A 19,294-nucleotide genomic window follows, 5' to 3' on the forward strand; every position below is an offset into this window, starting at 1 on the left:
TTACAAAGCAAGACCTATCGGTACTATCGCTAGTATCGATCTAAATGTACTATCACTACTTTCGATAGTTTAGACAATTTTCAAGTTCAACAATTGATAATCTACCTATCGATAGTTCGGCAACTCCGCCGCGTAGGCAATGTCGGCATGTTCAAAGAAAAAAATTGTCCGAGTGGAGTGATCTTATTTTTCTTGTTACATGTTGGTACCGTACCGAGGTACTAAGTACTAAGGTATTCGTAGTTTTAAATCTCATTGTTAAATCATCAGTAAAGAACTAATTAAACCTATCCTGTTCTGTGTACAATATTCATGTAACGGCTACGTGCTTACATAAGTACCTAGTAGACGGGAGCAACGACTTAACGTACCTTCCGAAGCACGGATCATTTTACTTTCGGACAATCAGGTGATCAGCCTGTAACGTCCCAACCAAAGGCCTTATAAACAGATTTTTGTGATATGTCCCCACCGGAATACGAACCCGGACCCTCCGCATCCCATCGCTCAACCACTGGACCACATAGGCCAAGAAGGTTCTAAGACATAATTAAAGGATCCTGGGACGCAAGACCTCCGAGTTAGGGCTTGTTTGATCTGTCTTGATGGATACTCGGACGTGAATAGCCTCACGGATCAAGGGCAACGCGCGCCAATAAAGTAGGCATTACGAACAGATACTAGGTATTTCTTTGAGTTGATAGGTATCAAGTGAAGTTTCCTGTCGCCAAATTCATAAAAATAATAGATTTTTTTCAGTCCCATATTGTGTTTTAAGCTGCATAGAACGCACATTTAAAATAAACAAATAAAAATCACTAATTATTAAATTTTATCAATGTCATCAATAATAATAATAACGTATCTACAACTTCAGCTATGCGCAGGTGAATAGCCGGCGCACGGGTCAAGGGCAACGCTCGCCAATAAAGTAGGCATACGAACAGATACTATTTCTTTCTCTGTCACTTGCACCAAAAACATACTTCTCTCTCTCTCTCTAGTCGTCGGCTCGACGCGGCCGCGGCCGGTGCGTCGTCGGCGCCCTTAGTCGGCGCCTTTGATGCTTTGCGCTAACGCCGCCGCGCGCTTCCGCTCAGTCGAATACTAAGCTTGACCCGAATCGCGTGATGTTTTTCGAGGATATTTTTTTCGTGTTTGTGAGTGTTTGTTTCATTCTGTAAATGAGTAGTGTCGACTATGATGATAGATCATAGACCATTTACTGCGCAAAAGTATGGAAGATTGTTGATGTTTATTAAAGAGCAAGGTGTTGTGTTTGTGAGTGCGTGTGATACCTACCTACCGCGGAGGAAACGCGATGTTGCATACCTACGTGACGTGACATGTTCTAGGGTACCTACCTAGGTACTTCATCCGAAGGAATAACAATTAAGGTAAGGCAAGAGTAGGGTTTTTATTGTTAATAAGTTAGGAACGTTTTAATAACTGGTAGGTAGGTACCGTGCGTGAAAAATCGTGGCAGTAGGTGTTCTACTTCAACAAACAACATTTTTAAACGTAGAACCACTACTAAGCATCTAAATACAAGAGAATGAAAACTCCTACCTAGATATCAACATCGTATCTCACACGCGTAACGTAGCCGCGCGTAAGTTTAGCGTCTGTGTGGCGCGTTGTTCGACTTACATTGCGGCACAGTAAAAATTGAAAATCTTAATTAAACATTTGCGACAAGAAAAACACCCACCATCGTTTTTAGTACAATAAAATAGGCGTTCCATTTTTTTTTTCGTTACGATGTCACTAACACCCTGTAGATAGTTCTCTATTGACGATGATTAGGCTGAATGTAGTCACTTGTTTCCGTATGCAACAGCATGTCTAGGTCTACATAGACCGGGCACCTGCCAATTATGAACCTTATTTGTATGCATAGATTTTGGCAACAGCGTCACCTAGGTCGCCTAAGGCTGCCAATACTAATTTTAGGAGCGTCAATGACAACGAATTCAGTTCCGTCCGTTATTGACTACCTATTAATACTTCAGCGGGCCTAGCACCGTAAGCACGCGACTCTTTCTCGCGCGACAGAGATCGACTGTCTCTTTCTGTGCAGTACTGTGAGAGAGTGACGGGTGACGTAGGTATGTCGAGGCGAGAAAGAGTCGCGCGCTTACGGTGCTAAGCCCGCAGGTTATTTGGGCATGAAGTGAACATTTCTGCAACGTAACGCAATCATTGCGCTATATATTTGCTTAGATAGGTATATTACATATCTCCTATACTTCAAGGTTTCCTGGTAGAGATTGCTACTTGGCAATAAGGCCGCCTATTGTACTCATTCTAATTCTCTTTTGTTTTGTATTTTCCTGTTTGTGCGATAAAGTATTTCTTATGTTATGTACTTATATAAAGCATACCAAAAAACATACTACGCTCTGACTCGAGGGCACCCTCTGGTTTTTTTTTAAATTTAAATAAAACATTAGGATACTTAATTATGCTAGTAGTCTACAAGCTAATAAGCAATTTATTAATTCAACCTAAACTGCTATAAATAAAAATATTTATATATATTTATATTTTTTTTATTTGTTGTCTAAAATTTTGTACCGGGAGCCCACAGCGCTCTCCATTTGTCCGGCCAAGTAGTCAATGCAATATACAGCATTACAATAAGTCACGTCAAAAATTAAAATGTATTCATTAACTCCGAGTCCAGAATACAAGCATTTAGACAAATTGTGATTAAACTAAAATCTAGGTCACAGGAAGTGTACATTTTTGCGTCTCTTTAATTAATAATAAGAAGAAAAATATTTTGGTTCGTGTCACGTGCGCTGGCGCGTGGAAGCAAAACAAATGATCCCTCAGGGATGACGTACGTGGACTAGAATTGTTATTACCTACTCCGTTTAATTTCTTTACCTCTGAATTTATAGGTTGTAAGCAGAGACCTCGTATAACAAATAGACAACCAATGGTACTAATTCCTGCAGACGCCGTCTAATTTTATTTTAAGTTATACCTGTCATTTTCTAATCCGCTGAAAAAGAAAGAGATGGGTAATCGACAGGCATAAGATTTATGGAACACACGTCAATTTTAAGCACAAATCTAAAACAACCGTCTAAACATTTTTTTAAGTTGACAGCATACGTCAAACGGTTTGCATACCAGCGAGATACTTTTTTGATTCGCCCGGGTTATTCATTCATTTACTCATTATTCCTAAAATTTACGACTGTCAATCATCCGTCTCTTTCCTTTTCGACTAATATAAAGATGACAGGTATAACTCAAAGTAAAATTAGGAGGTGTCTACAGGAATCGGGGCCAATGTCTGTAAAAAAATGTCCTCGGCGTATCTTGTTAAAAGCGACTGCGTGTAGCGACAATGTACACCCGATATTGCACTTTATTTGAACAGCCATATCATCTTAATTTGAGGGACCGAACTTGGGGGTTAAAATTGCCACATCGAAGCAATTCATCTAAGAAAGCAATATTGCAATTTGACATTTGCGCATATAAAAGTAAGTGCGCAATACAAACAAATGTCAAAAAGCAATATTGCTTTCTTAGATGAATTGCTTCGATGTGGCCATTTTAACCCCCCTGATACCGTCTACATAACTTAATGTATACCTTATAACACGGTTCGGATGTTTTTTTTTAGAAAAACTCCTTAGCGAATGTGTGTCGATTTGTTTATAGGATGTCAGTGTAAGTTGTTTTGTATTAGGGATAGAAGGTAAATTATTTTTAATATTATTACGTCTAGAAAGTTTTAAAGAATTTGAAAAAAGAATTTCGGTTTTGTTCAATTGCCTCGTGTTCCAGTTGATATTTATGTTTAAGTTATCGTTATACATAAACTCACGCCCATAAATTCCAAATAGGGTACGTAGAGCCACAAGTAATCAAATATAACTTCCTGCCACTGTTGATACAAAGTCCTAAGATGGATATGTATGATGAACCCTGTGGTGATAAGGGATCAGCCTAAGTCCATAACAATTTTCCATTATATCCATAAGGTCGAAAATGAAAATGAAAATGAAAATTTTATTGGTAATATACTATTACAAGTCATTAATTAAGTAAATACAATAATTCAGAGTAGGTACGTTAAACGTACTTAATGAATCGACATGAATAAGACAAACAATATCAATACAATATCAATTAAATATAAAATCATCAAGTAATAATAATCGTAATCGAATATCATTCCATATAAATTAAAATTATTATAATACAATTACAAATTAGAAATAATCAATTAAAAAATGAAAAATCGTAAAATTGCTTCTCAAGAAGCCACGTTTTTATTCTGTTTTTAAATATGCAGGCAGAAGTTGCACTTCTCACGTCATCCGGTATTCGATTATAGACCTTAGGGCCTATTACGTAAACCGATTGTCCGGTTTTTCTCAGTCTGTGCGCTTGCGTCAGCAAGTCGGTACACTGAGCGTTACTGCGCAAAGCATGACTTTCATTTCTACCTTTTTTTGCGAACATGTTTATATTTTCGTGTACAAAGGTGACTATTTGCTGGATTACAATGCAAGGTAAGGGCATAATTTTATATTTTATGAAATATTCGCGCGCTGATACATCGCTGGGTATTCGCGCAATAGCGCGGACACCACGCTTCTGCATACGAAATATGCGTTCCCAGTCCGCTGCCCTACCCCATAGTTCAGTACCATACGTGATCAGAGAGTGCACGGTCGCGAAATAGCACGTTCTTACCACATCTCTCGACGCAGTTTTAGCGAGACGGCGCAAAGCGAAACAAGCTCGCCCCAGGCGCGTGCACCAGTCATCTATGTGCTCATCCCAACAAAGACCGCTGTCGATAGTAAAACCCAGTAACCGAGTGGACTCAACCTGTTGAAGGAATGTGCCGCCCACTGGGATCTGCAAAGGTTGCAGTTTGTGGCCGTTTAGCGAGAAACGCATGAAACAGGTCTTTTCCCTGTTTAAAGCCAAACCGTTTGCCGTCAACCATGTATGTATCTTAGTGACTACTGTAACCAGGCTTTGTTCCAGCTCAGACGGTGATGGAGCGGAAACCACAGCGGTCACATCGTCGGCGTACATAAAGATATCGGCCCCATCTACGGATACCGGCAAGTCGTTTAAGAGGATGCTGAAAAGAGTGTTGGACAGACACGAGCCTTGTGGCACGCCCATTGCAGTCTCCAGCTCTTCTGATGTGGTCTGCCCCCCGTCTCCTGAAACTACTTGTTTCCTGTTAGACATGAAGGAAGCTATAAGCGACAGAGCTGGACCCCGTATTCCGTAGTGTTCGAGCTTGTCCCTAATGAGCTCGTGATTAGCACTCAATGTCTCAAGGTCTCAATGACCCTTGATTTTACGACATGCCCGGAAAGGCAAGCTGCTGGACCAATAAAAACAATTTAACTACATAATGGTGCTGATGATTTAAGGTGATGGTTTAAGGCCCGATCTCCCTATCCATCCATAGGGAAGGCCCGTGCCCCAGCAGTGGGGACGTTAATGGGCTGATGATGATGATGAATGGTGCTGATTCCTGTACACACCAACTAATTTTATTTTAAGTTATACTTGTTATTTTCTTATCCGCTGACAAAGAAAGGAATTAATCGACAGGCATACACGTGAATTTTAGGCAGAAATTTAAAAATCCATTCCGAAATTTTATATCGGCCAATAACCCGACAAAATTAAGTTGACAGCACACGTCAAACGGGTTGCATATGAGAGAGATGCCTATTTTATTCGCCCGGGTTATTTATTCATTTTAAAATTAACAGTTGTCAATCGTCCGTCCATTTCCTTTTCGGCGGATAAGAAAATGACGGGTGTAACTTAAAATAAATTTAGGATGTGTCTGCAGGAATCGGGCCAGTATATTCATATTCATTTAGTTTAAGCCAGCTATGTTTAAGTCTCTTGTCATAGGAGGCGAGCCTATTGCCATGAAAATATTAACGAGAAAGAAAGTAGATAAAATAAGTCTTAACTTTCATCTCTAGCTGCATACAACGGATCCACATGAATTACAGTACAAAGAAGTAATTTTAAAGCCATGCACGTACCTATTTACACCGGGCAGCACGCGTATTCTTATCTTCTAAGGCCGCGTACTGAAGAAAAGTGGAAGCGACGGGCGACAGCGACAATTAAAAAAAAATCTCCGCCGACGCGAGAAATATAGCCACTCAGTTTATAAAGAATCGCCCACATCACACATGTTATATTATTTCACGGGTCTTTATTGAAAAGGGTAAAAATCAAAATAGACTCGACGTTTCGGTCGTGTTGCAGCGACCGTGGTCACGGCATGACTGGCGAAGCAAGTACTTATTTTGTTACTTTGGACTATGTTATGTATTGTTGGTGTAACTACCCTCATCTTGCTATCTTCTTCTATCGTGTGGGTTGTGAGATGGATTACCAACACCATCAATCCAGGGGCCTGTTTAATAAAACTTACAATTGTAAATTACAATGACAATTTGATGTACACTGCGGAGTGTGCGATCACGAATATTTTGCAGTTTCATATTAGCTACGTAATGAACACCAAATTGTCGTTGTTATTTACAATTGTAAGTTTTATGAAACAGGCCCCTAGTGTCAGTGTTACTATTGAGCCGCTGACATGGCTCATGTAACAACTAGGAACCTACTAAATTACGAACGGCTTAACGTGGCTTTCAAACCACGAATCATCTCACTTTCGGACAATCAGGTAATCATTCTGTAATTTCCTAACCAAACAAAGGATCACAGGGTGAATTTTGTGATATGGCCTCATGAAGTGAAGTGAAGACCTTGATATTATTTGTCGGAAGTCATGATTAATAAGGTAATATGAATATTTTTAAAAATCCATGATAGCTTTGTTCGGAGAACGCGCGACATGGTGTCGATCTGCCCCGCTATCCGCTATCTCCTGCCTTGAGGTCGCTGTCTTAATAGACGATAGAGTATACCGTACAAGGTACGCGGTCTATTTCTGTCCCAGCAGCCATGCCATGCCAGATGCAATAACATACTTTATCGGCTTAAACGGCCTCCGTGGTCCAGTGGTTGAGCGTTGGACTCACGATCCGGAGGTCCAGGGTTCAAATCTCGGTGGGGACATATCACAAAAATCACTTTGTGATCCCTATTAATATAAATGCCCAGTTGGGCGCGAATCTCGGCTCAGGGCGTCGTCTGAGAGAGAATTAATCGACTCTAGTGGGTCGATAGCGATAAGCGCTGATTGAGGGAAATCGTCGACCACGCCGGCGGGGTCGGTATTGGGGTCCTGAAGTGTTTACTGTCGCGAGCTGATTGGCTGCTTCTATGGCTAGAGTAATAGGGTCGTTGGGATCGTATATTACGTCCTTCGGTAGTAAGATGTAAATACTATCTATTAATACGTCGTATGAACCGTTTGTGCAGTAGCGGCCAAAGTGGCGCCCCTCAAAACACAGTATACCTAATAATTTTTAACTTCATCATCATCAGCCCATTAACGTCCCCACTGCTGGGGCACGGGCCTTCCCTATGGATGGATAGGGAGATCGGGCCTTAAACCATCACGCGGGCCTAGTGCGGATTGATGGTTATTAACGACTGCTAATGCAACCGGGACCAACTGCTTAACGTGCCTTCCGAAGCACGGAGGAGCTCGAAATGAAAACTTTATTTTTTTTGTGGTCACCCATCCTATGACCGGGCTTTGCGAAAGTTGCTTAACTTCAACAACCGCAGACCGAGCGCGTTTACCGCTGCGCCACGGAGCTCCTCAATTTTGAACTTATACCTAATTAAATCTTTTAAAAAATTCGTTTAATGTATGAGTTTTATGTGGCACCCAAGAGGTCTAATTGACAAGGCACGTGTGCCCAATCCAGATACTCCCCTGTAGATCCGGGGCCAGCCAGGGTAATCCCGTCTCACGGGGCCCTCGGTACCATCGCACCGCTCGCACCGCCCTAGGGCCGCCAGTGTTTGTGTTTCGTACAAGGTATGTGGGCTATATCTGTTCGCCACGAGCCATACCAGATGTAACAGCAAAGGTACGGCAGCCATTGATTTATTCCGGCGCGGATAAGTTGCTTGCTCGGACTTTTGCTCCGTCTCCGAAGCACATGGAAGATATTTTTATTCAACGGCCTCCGTGGTCCAGTCGTTGAGCGTTGGGCTCACGATCCGGAGGCCCCGGGTTTGAATCCCGAACGACATGTAACAAAAATCACTTTGTGATCCCTAGTTTGGTTAGGACATTACAGGCTGGTCACCTGATTGTATTTTGAAAAATTTAAACAGCATAAAAAAAAATCAAATTAACAAAACAAAAATCGACCTTATTCGTTCTGTGATTAAAAATCCATATTATATCATCCTGTTTCCTCCCTTATGCACCACGCTATAAGACGAAAGGCATACAATTACTAACTGAAATTACCTTCCACCATAATTATTAATAACTATAAGTGATTACGCAACCTCATCCTTTGAGGAAATAGAGCGTAGCACATAACAATAGGAAATAAATCACACGGATAACAAACACTAACTTATTTTATAAACAAGATAAGAATGAAAAACTTGAGTAGGTAGTAAATTGTAAAACACTAGAGTAAATGTTTTTATGTTGTAAAATCATGCTTCCTTATCACTCTACCAAAATAGACAGTGAGCAAAGTACTATAGGTCGACAAAAGGGCTTGGCCAAGTAACAAACGATTATAACAATCGACAGGGACTGTGATAAAAATGTAATGACATCACTAATTTAAGAGCCACGCTCTTTTCGGTGACGGTACTGAAAAGTATCGGCATCCGAAGGACGTAATATACTACTCTAGCCATAGAGGCAGCCAATCAGCTCGCGACCCAAACACTTCAGGACCCCAATACCGACCCCGCCGGCGTGGTCGACGATTTCCCTTAATCAGCACTTATCGCTATCGACCCGCTAGGTCGATTAATTCTTTCAAATATTTTTCCTCTCAGACGACGCCCTGGGCCGAGGTTCGCGCCCAACTGGGCACCCTCAGGCCTGTTGTCTTAAACCTTGTACCAGGTGAGAGCCTTCAGCGCTCCCCATTTGTCCGGCCAAGTAGTTAATGCCATCTGCGGCAAATCTACAATAAGTCACGTCAAAAACAAAGCTCTTGTCGGTGTAGCATTCTCCATGCTACTTTTTTAAATATAAGCCAGTGGTTTCCCTGTTGCTGAATTGGAACATATTTCGTAAAAGGTGCTTTTATTTTTGGTCCAAGCAAACTTGTCAATTCACACAAGCGTGGCGATGGATGTGGCGACAGACTTACTTTTTTTTATTTTTGACTTGGCAGTTGCCGGTCATCAGAAGCCAATTTACACTTTAGGTATCTACATCACTATTTTAAAAGCCACGCTCTTGTCGGTGTAGCAATCTCCATGCTACTTTTTCAGGGAAAATTAAGGCAGTGGTTTCCCTGTTACCTTCCGCCCCGCAGTACTCTGTCTGACGCGAGTGAGATGGCGCCCAGAGTAATCTATTTCAAAGCCGTACTATGTAATGGCGAGGAGTGGGGGTATGTATTATAAACCTCTGTCTACCCTATTTTATGTTATAAATGGAGAATGTTATGGAGATGGTATACACCAACACTCTCGTATCAGCACCAAAAGATCTTTATCGGCCAATAAAATACAATTGTTTTTTTATCAATCATAAATTTAGTTACTGGATTTCGCGTTATCACGTTTCTCAACTGACCGATTTCTGACAAAAAGTCGGGCGATTCCGTGTTGCGGAAGGAACGTTTAGCTGTTGATCCGGTCTACATACATACATACATAAACTCACGCCTATCTCCCACCGGGGTAAGCAGAGACTATAGAATACCATTTGCTTCGATCCTGACACACTTCTCTTGCTTCATCCTGCCTACTATTCACTTATTCACGCGATAGGAGAAGCAAGTAATTCACCCGTTATTATTGCTCGTCCGTTTAATTAAAATACTTCATCCCGCTCTTTGCCATACACGGCAGCACGGCACAATCCGCTAATTTCCTTACTATTTCTCCGGCTAATAAATCATACAATAAAAACTTAAATGCCTTATAATTAACAGGTTTACTCTGAAGCGACAAACACTCGTTAGACTGACTATATACGGTAATGCTAGCTTACCGCCGATAATTAATGGCTAGGCATTTCGCGAATTACCCGTTTGCGCCACATGTCTGATGCATTGCGTTGCGTAAAACCATAGAATAAGGAATAATACTACGTACAGAACGGCAACTCTCCGCTCCCCACCGGCGTCTGAGCTAGGTATACCTCACCCCTCTCGTACATAGTTTAGGGTGGTATTAATAAACGAATCTCAGCTGAGACTGCCCTTAAGATCATGCTCAAGTCTCTGTTTTTATATGAGAACTGTCACATTGACATGATCTTGAGGGCAGTCTCGAAGCTGAGATTAGTTTATTAATACCACCCTTTAATTTTTTTTTAATGTTTTGGTTTGTTTAGCCCTGGTTGGGATTTGAACTTGTGACACTACGATGTAGGTAAGTACATTGCAGGTTTGAATAACCAAATTGTTCTGTCCGATCATGACCTATGCAGTGGTAGTTTTCGCTCACGCGACTCCCTCTCAAATCCACCGTCTACAGGTAATAATCGACGATTTCCGCAATCAGCGCTTATCGCTATCGACCCACTAGGGTCAATTAATTCTTTCAAATATTTTTCCTCTCAGACGACGCCCTGCGCCGAGGTTCGCGCCCAACTGGGCACCCTCAGGCAAATCTACAATAAGTCACGTAATAAAAACACCAAATTGTCCGTACAATTGTACGTACTCGTACGGGGTGTAAGCGACATCGTAACGAATACGAAAGGGGATGATTCAGCTAATTGTTCTGAGTTAATATCGAATTGAATTTTCTATCGCAAAAGTATTAGTACGTGTATTTGCTGCTTAGCAATAAGGCCGCCAGATTGTACTGTATCTATCTTCATCTGTGTAAATTTGTTTTTTGTGTGTATGTTGTGTGCAATAAAGTATATTTGTATTTGTATTAAAAACAATTTAAAAAAAAATCATGAATTTTGCAACGGAAAATTCCACTTGATATTAACTCAGAATCATGGTCTGAATAATTCCCCACAGTATTCGTTACGATGTCACTAACACCCTGAATGTTTTTAATAACAATTTGTGGTCAAGTACATACACTAATGTCAATGTATTTAGGTAACGTCGTTAAAGTACATGACCAAGGACGTATCATATTGGATCACTATTATCATGCAGTACGCACCCATATGATGGCACCGTGCCCTTATGTAGTACGTTTGTTTTGCATATCTAACGCGGAACATTACAATATCAACTGCGTACGGTCACGAGCATTAATATGTATATACTTTGGTACTATGACACATTAACTTTTCTGACAAATTAAACTGTAAGTCTCACTAAATGTCAAATATGTTAGTGCGACAGAGTCCTAAAGTGGGGACATTATATTGCTCATGACTGTACATTGTTTGAGACGTGGTAGTGCAGTTGGAAGAACCGTTGTCTCTGTGAGGTTCCAAATGGATTGTTAAATTCAAGTTTTTGTTATAATGTTTATCACGGACTCCGCGGTGAAGGAAAAATCTCCTATCTACTAACGTAGGCCTTTTTGTTATAAATTAAAGTTTATTTTTTTATTTTATTTTTTAAGTTGGTTGGTTTATTACGATGATCGTTAGTGAGTAGGTACGTCAGTGAGTGTCAAAATCGAGTTTTTTTACATATCAATAAAATTTAAAGTATAAAAGCTATGCATTTGAAACTTATCCACTGCTGGCAACATATCCTGAGAGTTTAGTTTATCTACTGTAATCCAAACCTGAGTTATGAGGGTTTAAAAAATCAGCGAAACGTTTCGAGAAAAGGTAATTAGGTAGTGCCTGCCCTTGCGCTTCGCTTTGCTCGTCTTGGCGGGGACACTGCCGTGCCCCCAGATAGGTAGGTAATAAGTTATGCTCGTCGTAACCCGTAACTGTAGATCAGAACTATATATTACCTACCTATCTTATTTGAACGATTCTAAGATATATTTCATCACCACCAGCCTGTTAACGTCCCCACTGCTGGGGCACGCGCCTTCCCTATGGATGGATAGGGAGATCGGGCCTTAAACCACCACGCGGGCCCTGTGCGGATTGGTTGTTATTAACGACTGCTAATGCAGTCGGGAACAGCAGCTTAACGTGCCTTCCGAAGCACGGAGGAGCTCGAGGTGAAAACTTTTTTTTGTGGTCACCCATCCTATGACCGGCCTTTGCGAAAGTTGCTTAACTTCCACAATCGCAGACCGAGCGCGTTAACCGCTGCGCCACCGAGCTCCTCAGAAGAAGAAGAAGAAGATATATTTAGTTATATAGAAGTAAGCGCACACGCATTTAGATCAGCAGTACCTAATCTCAGTCATAGCAAACATCATATCTATTTATAACGTGATACTTATCATTAGCCAATATTACTGGACCATCTGGTTGCGTTTAGTATAGACGGATGTTGTTCTAATGCAAGTGCAATATAGGCCGTTGTGATTTACACTCGGTTGGCTCCTGTTTCAGTAATAATGAATAAAATAACCTTACAATACAAGAAATAAAAATAAAATTGCTATTCAAAATTCTAGATTAAGTAAATTAAATTCATCTTTTTTTGGGGTTACGTTTTTACAATAAAATACCAGATAATATTTTAAATTTGTCAGAAAATAAATTTAAAGCTCATGTGAAGCTTACTTTATGTAAAAAAGCTTATTATAAGATTAATGATTACCTAAATGATAAAAATGTCTGGTATTGATTGAAAGAAGAAAACAAGCCCGTGTGCCATAGAAACAGAGTGACAAGGATAATTTAAAAATAAAAATCTGAAATTATTCTGGAAAGATAGGTGGTGAGCCGTATCGCCGCCTATATTGCGTTTTATCATATTAGTATCAATTCAAGACGGAAAAAACCGAAGCTAAGTAATTGTACCTACACATCGCGGAGCCTTATTTATTATGCGTTTAGATAATGCATTATGTATGAGCTAACTTTGTTGGCAACAGATACGGTTTGTTCGGACATAGCCTAGACTCGAATAATCTGCATACTGTGAAACTTATCGTACGCGATTTTCTTTATTGTTTTTCTATTTTTCGTTGTATGTGAACCAGTGCTAAAACGCGGTCAGCTGTTTATCTTCATGTATGTTATGAAAACTGACAAAGTGTTTGTGACTTTCTGTGAAAATAATAAGCCGTATTTCTTTTTGACCTGGAGGACGTACAGTCATGATCAATGTAATGTACCCACTTTAGGACTCTGTCGCACTAACATATTTGACATTTAGTGAGACTTACAGTTCAATTTGTCAAAAAAGTTAATGTGACATGGTACCAAAGTGTATACATATTAATGCTCGTGACGTTACGATAAGGTGCAAAAGTCCAATCAGTTTCTTGTGTGATAATACTACTGCCCTCAGGTATGGAGGTGCTCGTCGTAATCAAACAATTCAGCAATTATCTTGAATAATGTTATATTTACATAAACAATGTTAACTCTCCAACTCTTCATAGCAGATTGCCGCAACCGAACAAAATTCCCGCCACCGCCTTTCAAAAAGGCGGGAAAACGTTCCCGTTCGAAAAAGAAGAAATCAAAAAGAAAAACAAAAGAAATAATATGCCAGTTCCAAATTAGAAATAATAAACTCGTGACACAGATTCACGACTATATTCCTATTATATTTCAAAAAAAAATCCATTACCCAAAGGTTGCCTAGAGGAAATTGCTAAATGAGAAATAAGGCCGCATTTTGTGCCTTTCTGTATCTGTTATCCTTATTTCTGTATCTTATGTCCATTGTGCTCAATAAAGTATTTTATCTATCTATCATACGGTTCACCGTGGGCATCTTGGGACTTGGTAGAAAAATTGTCTTGTGATTGCTTGTGGCTCGGCTCAGTCCATTGAGGATTACCCACGCGAATTTATGTATATGTTGGGTTGTGAGGTGGATGACCAACCTCATCGACCCTGGCTCCGGGTTATTATTGAGCCGGCATCGCCCTGAAACGGCTCATGTAACGTCTACGGAATTACATCAGTAAGTAGGAGCCGGGACCAACGGTTTCACGCGCCTTCTGAAGCATGGATCATCTGGTTATCAGCCTGGAATGTCCTACCAAACGCGCGATCGCGTTAACCTTTTCTTTAATATCTAAAAAAACTAAACTAAAATCTAGAAATTTCTTGTTGTGTTTACAAATGAAGTTACCTACATTAGCTCATACAATTCTGCACTTTGTTCTGTAAACAATTCTATGAGACATTTGCGAAGTAAGTCAAAGAAGTCGTGCTTCATTTTCCATTCGAACAATGAGGGTAGAGATGGCGAGGATATAGAGATGCTTTGCTGGAAGTGCTAATAAAGGTCAGGCGTTTTAGACACAATGCTCACCGTAATAGACAAACACTCGCAACTCAAGCTCGTTAATATAATCCCCCTACGTCATCATCAATCAATTTAAGAGCCACGCTCTTGTCGGTGTAGCATTTTCCATTCCAGTCTATCAAAGGCAAATTCCTTGACTTCCCTATAAGTCACGACGTTAACCTTTTCTTTAATTCCATGTAAGCTCTTCTTGGTCTTCCCCTTCCTCTCTTTCCTTCTAGCTTTCCTTCTATGATGTTTTTAATAAATTGTGACCAAAAACGTAAAAAAATATTCTTATTATTAATTCTATACATATTTACATTCGAATAGCGAATCATAATTCGAATGAATCTTCGAATAACCTATCATAAGGAATCGTTCTAAGTCGATTGTTATTTTTTTTTAATTGCATGGTTAATTGTATTATTGTTAGAATTGTCTATCAATAACAAATAGGACGTATTAAGTATTTTATTTGATTAAATTATGCTTTCATCGCTTCCAGCACAACTGCTATGCTATGGCCATGTACTTCTGAGGCTCTGTCCTTGGGCTATGTCAGTGCGCGACAACAAAGTACCCACATCTGAACCGACCGACTGACATGTCAGTCTTTGGAAACTCTGTCATACACACATGATGGGGAGGCTTTCCATTAATATGTACTTGTGAATATACATACAAAAACACATAACAAGGGGCCTATTAATGCGATCTAATTTAAGGGTTTATTACACTACCCAATCAATCCACTGCGCGTTAAGCTCATGATCCAGAGGTCCCGGGTTCGAATCCCGGTAGGGTTATATCACAAAAATCACTCTGTGATCTCTAGTTTGGTCAGGGCATTACAGGCTGATCACTAACAGACACATATAATATGATACAAACATAAATTAAAACTTAGAAAATATAGATTGCACTGTACAGAGTCGCCTTCGATTAAACTTCTAATTTCATGGATAACAGATATATGCATCTTTTATCTTTGTTTTCGGGTATAAATGATGACACATTTTATTATTATTCTGATCAAAATAAAGAGAAGCAATATAGGTAGCAACATAATTAATGATACCTGTATTGATTGTAAGATTAATAAATAAATCATCATCATCATCACCAGCCCATTAACGTCCCCACTGCTGGGGCACGGGCCTTCCCTATGGATGGATAGGGAGATCGGGCCTTAAACCACCACGCGGGCCCAGTGCGGATTGGTGGTTATTAACGACTGCTAATGCAGCCGGGACCAACGGCTTAACGTGCCTTCCGAAGCACGGTGGAGCTCGAGATGAAAACTTTCTTTTTGTGGTCACCCATCCTATGACCGGCCTTTGCGAAAGTTGCTTAACTTCAACAATCGCAGACCGAGCGCGTTTACCGCTGCGCCACCGAGCTTCTAATAAATAAATAAATAATAATAATTCTTTAAAATATTAAGCAACAATTATTTTTATATGTGGTTGTGTCATATGTTGTATTTTTGAATAATAACGTACCCCGAGCAATGAGAAAATAGGTTATTATCACGTTAAATCTGTACAGTGTCATCTATATGTATATTTATGGGAAACGTAGCCTAGAAAGTCCGTCATTGTCACATTATTCCCTCTACCCCAGCAACTCTATCGCGCGAAAAAAAGGAACTTCCCAACCTTCAAATTCGCAAGTAACAAACAGTCATAAACCGTAAAGCCTACTGGGGCACAAACCAAAGTTTACGAGATTAAACTTGCTCATGCGGAACCCAGATAAATCCAGTGTTGCCATTGAGAAAAAAAAACAAGTTTGCCGACTATGTCGCGCTAAATATGGGGTAATTTCCTTTTTATGTTGGATATAATGGATATTGGACAGAGGGCAGTAGTAAGTGTCAGTACTATTCAGAGGCGGAGGACAGGAGTCTTAGTATGACTTTGTAATAGACTACTCTGGGCGCCATCCCACTTGCGTCAGACAGAGTAATGCGGGGCGGAAGGCAAGAGGGAAACCACTGCGCCCTATTTTTATGCGGCCAGTTGGTGAGCGGAAGTGATCAAATTCAAAATCAAAAATATCTTGATTCAGTAGATAACGTAACTATACTTTAAACCTTAATTTTTTACATAACGAACGTCTCATCGGCGTAAAAGTACTGTAGCTCGGAACCTGCATAGCCGGAGAAAAGAAGCTGCAAGAAAAACGTCGGCACAGGGCCCTAGACGTTCTTTAAAAAAAGTAAAGTATTATAGGTATAATTTAGTAATTTGGCTGCCTAATATTACCCAGTATTGCCCAGACAGTTAATCCAATGCATTCATATCCTCAAAATAATCACTATCATTATTTACTTATAACCTTTTTTATAAAGTTTCTGTTTAATTACTGTCTGTGGGAATCTTATTTTAAAAACGTATACATTGTCGCAGTAATCTTATGCAGTCGACTGACATGTAAAGCAAGTTTATTTTTATTCCAGAAGAAGAGACAAGATTTGAAGTAATCAAAAGTAGTGATCGCAAAAAGTATCTTATTTGAGTTAAAATAGAATAGCTACTATAACATGGCAACTGTCTACCCCATCGGAAATGTAGGCGTATCTACCGTAGACATAGGTGTGACAGTATGACACAGTTTGGCGCAGATGCCTTTTAAAATCAAAATCCCTTTTAAATTAACTACTTATGCGTGCTTTGCGTCTCCTCTCCGCGATGTTGGAATTGACACCACAATGTGATGTGTTCGCTGATAGATGGTGGAGTGTACGGAGAAAGTGTTTGGCTTTTTGCGAGAAGATTTATTCATGATTTACTGTTTTGTTTTTTATATTATTATTTTTATTTTTGTGTGATAGTTTACTTTTTAATTTTGAAATTGTAATTTCTTTTAGTGTTTTGCATGTTATTTATAGTCTTATTTTTCTTTTTGTTTCTTTTTTTCATTCAATGTTTATTTTTGTTGTATTAGTTTGTATATTGTTTTCTCGTCATACAGCGCATTGGGCCATACTGTAATGTTGTATGTACCTTAATAAATAAATAATAATTATTTCTTTTGTAATTTTATTTTTTGTTTTTATTTTTAATTTTATTTCTCTGATCTGTTTAATTGTAAGATTTTAAAGATTCCTAGACTTTAAGAGATGCTTACATGTTTAATTCCTGATACCTTTAAATTAAAAATGGATCATATGTTCCTATTATTTTTTAATTTATCGTACATACCTGATTCTCCACCGGACTTTGTATTCTTAATCTTTATTCAAAAATTGTTTTATCATAGAAGAAAACCCTAATGCAGGGCCCGCTATTAACTTGTGTTAATGGTATTTACCAAATAAAGTAAAATTTATTTAAATAATTTACACATTTCACTTTGTTGAACTATTGTAACTGGTAACTCGGGCCTCTCGCTTGCTGTTTAAGCCCCATAATAGGGGCCTATTGCTAGAAACCAGGTTTAAAATTTAAATCCTACCACTTAAACCACGAAACCCCATCGCGCAACCAATCACCAATTCCAAGCGAGGCTATAAGTAGTTATCATCAGTCACCGTGTTATTTACACTAAGTAAAATAAATAAGTTGTTCGCGAAGAAAACAAAGCAGTAACTCGCTGGCTCGTGATTTGTCACTCGTTCTTTGTACTCTCACACATACCCGCGAGTTGCGCACTCAGTGACCCATGAACGCTTTATGCGATTACTATGCCGGCTAGATAAATCGGTGGCTAACGTATAAATAACCATAATAACTTACATACCAACAAATACTTTACTATGTAGGCCAAACAGCCAAACGATTTATTCATTGGCGGTACACTCCCGTACGAAATTTATTAACACTTGTTGTCGCCGAACGAAGTAAAGACTCCTTTGGCCAAAACTCTATGGTCCAGTCCTTTAAAAGGAAACATAATGGTGGGCATTTTTAAGAATAAAACAAGAAAAGAAGACAGTTGACGATCGGGAGCGAAAGGGATTGGTCGTGTTTGAACTACAGAATGAATACTGGTAATTGGTAGATAATCGAAACAAATGTAAGTGTATAATGAATGTTGGATGTCGATATAAATGTCTATGAACTAATATGGTTTGTCTTTAATAGATATACATAGATTGTAAGATAAATCTTGTTATTTTTAAAACAAACATTTTTAAACCTGGATAAATTATGACAAAGGTTGCCTGGAAGAAATTGGTGCATGAGCAATAAGGCCGCCTGTTGTGTTTTTCTGTACATGTCGTCCTTATCTCTGTATTTTGTGACCATTGTGCTCAATAAAGTATTTTTATCTATCTAATTATTATTTGTTTAACGTGACTTATTGTGTAGGTTTGCCGCAGATGTCATCAACTACTTGGCCGGACAAATAGCGAGCGCTGAGGGCTCACCGACAACACTGTCAACCCTATTCACTGTAAATAACACAGTAGCTATTTGCTCGGTTTGATTGGGATTCGTTTTTAATTGAAAGTTCAGAAGTGTATGTAAAGCGTGAAGAGGTATTGGATCCGATAGCATGCGTTAATAGGACTGGATTGTTAGGGTTATCACACCCATGTTAGCATACGTTAATATGACTGGATTTTTAGGATTATCATACCCATGATAGCATGCGTTAATAGGACTGTTTTGTTAAGAGTTATCACGCCCACGATAGCATGCGTTGATAGGACTAGAGTGTTTGGTTATCACACCCATGATAGCAAACGTTAATACGAGTAGGACTGGATTGTTATGTTATCACACCCATGATATCATGCGTTAATAGGACTTGATTTTTAGGATTATCACAGTCATGATAGCATACGTTAATAGGACTGTATTGTTAAGAGATATCACGCCCATGATAGC

The 19,294-nt window shown here is 39.4% G+C and overlaps 2 protein-coding genes across 7 annotated transcripts in view; one reads left to right on the top strand and one right to left on the bottom strand.

The window, feature by feature from the left end:
* The window catches only part of LOC126382408 (CD151 antigen-like), a 343,453-nt gene that overhangs the window by 315,591 nt on the left and 8,568 nt on the right, over positions 1–19,294 (bottom strand). The window lies entirely within an intron of this gene.
* On the top strand, positions 4,417–5,399 carry LOC126382426 (uncharacterized). Of its 2 annotated transcripts, none has more exons than XM_050032304.1 (2): positions 4,417–4,538; positions 5,023–5,399. In XM_050032304.1, the coding sequence occupies exons 1-2, from the start codon at positions 4,456–4,458 to the stop codon at positions 5,276–5,278; spliced, it is 339 nt and encodes a 112-aa protein (XP_049888261.1). In that variant the 5' UTR covers positions 4,417–4,455; the 3' UTR covers positions 5,279–5,399. The 2 variants fall into 2 exon arrangements, with proteins under 2 accessions (XP_049888261.1, XP_049888262.1); XM_050032305.1 differs by having other exon boundaries at positions 4,422–4,538; positions 5,028–5,399.

This window comes from Pectinophora gossypiella, chromosome 4, assembly GCF_024362695.1.
Source record: "Pectinophora gossypiella chromosome 4, ilPecGoss1.1, whole genome shotgun sequence".
NCBI classification, from domain to species: domain Eukaryota; kingdom Metazoa; phylum Arthropoda; class Insecta; order Lepidoptera; family Gelechiidae; genus Pectinophora; species Pectinophora gossypiella.

Excerpts from the sequence above, each read along its gene's own strand:
- LOC126382426 (XM_050032304.1), top strand. The coding sequence starts at position 4,456 with ATGACTTTCATTTCTACCTTTTTTTGCGAACATGTTTATATTTTCGTG. Across the intron at positions 4,539-5,022 it reads TTGCTGGATTACAATGCAAG|CTCAGACGGTGATGGAGCGG; the intron begins GTAAGGGCATAA and ends GCTTTGTTCCAG.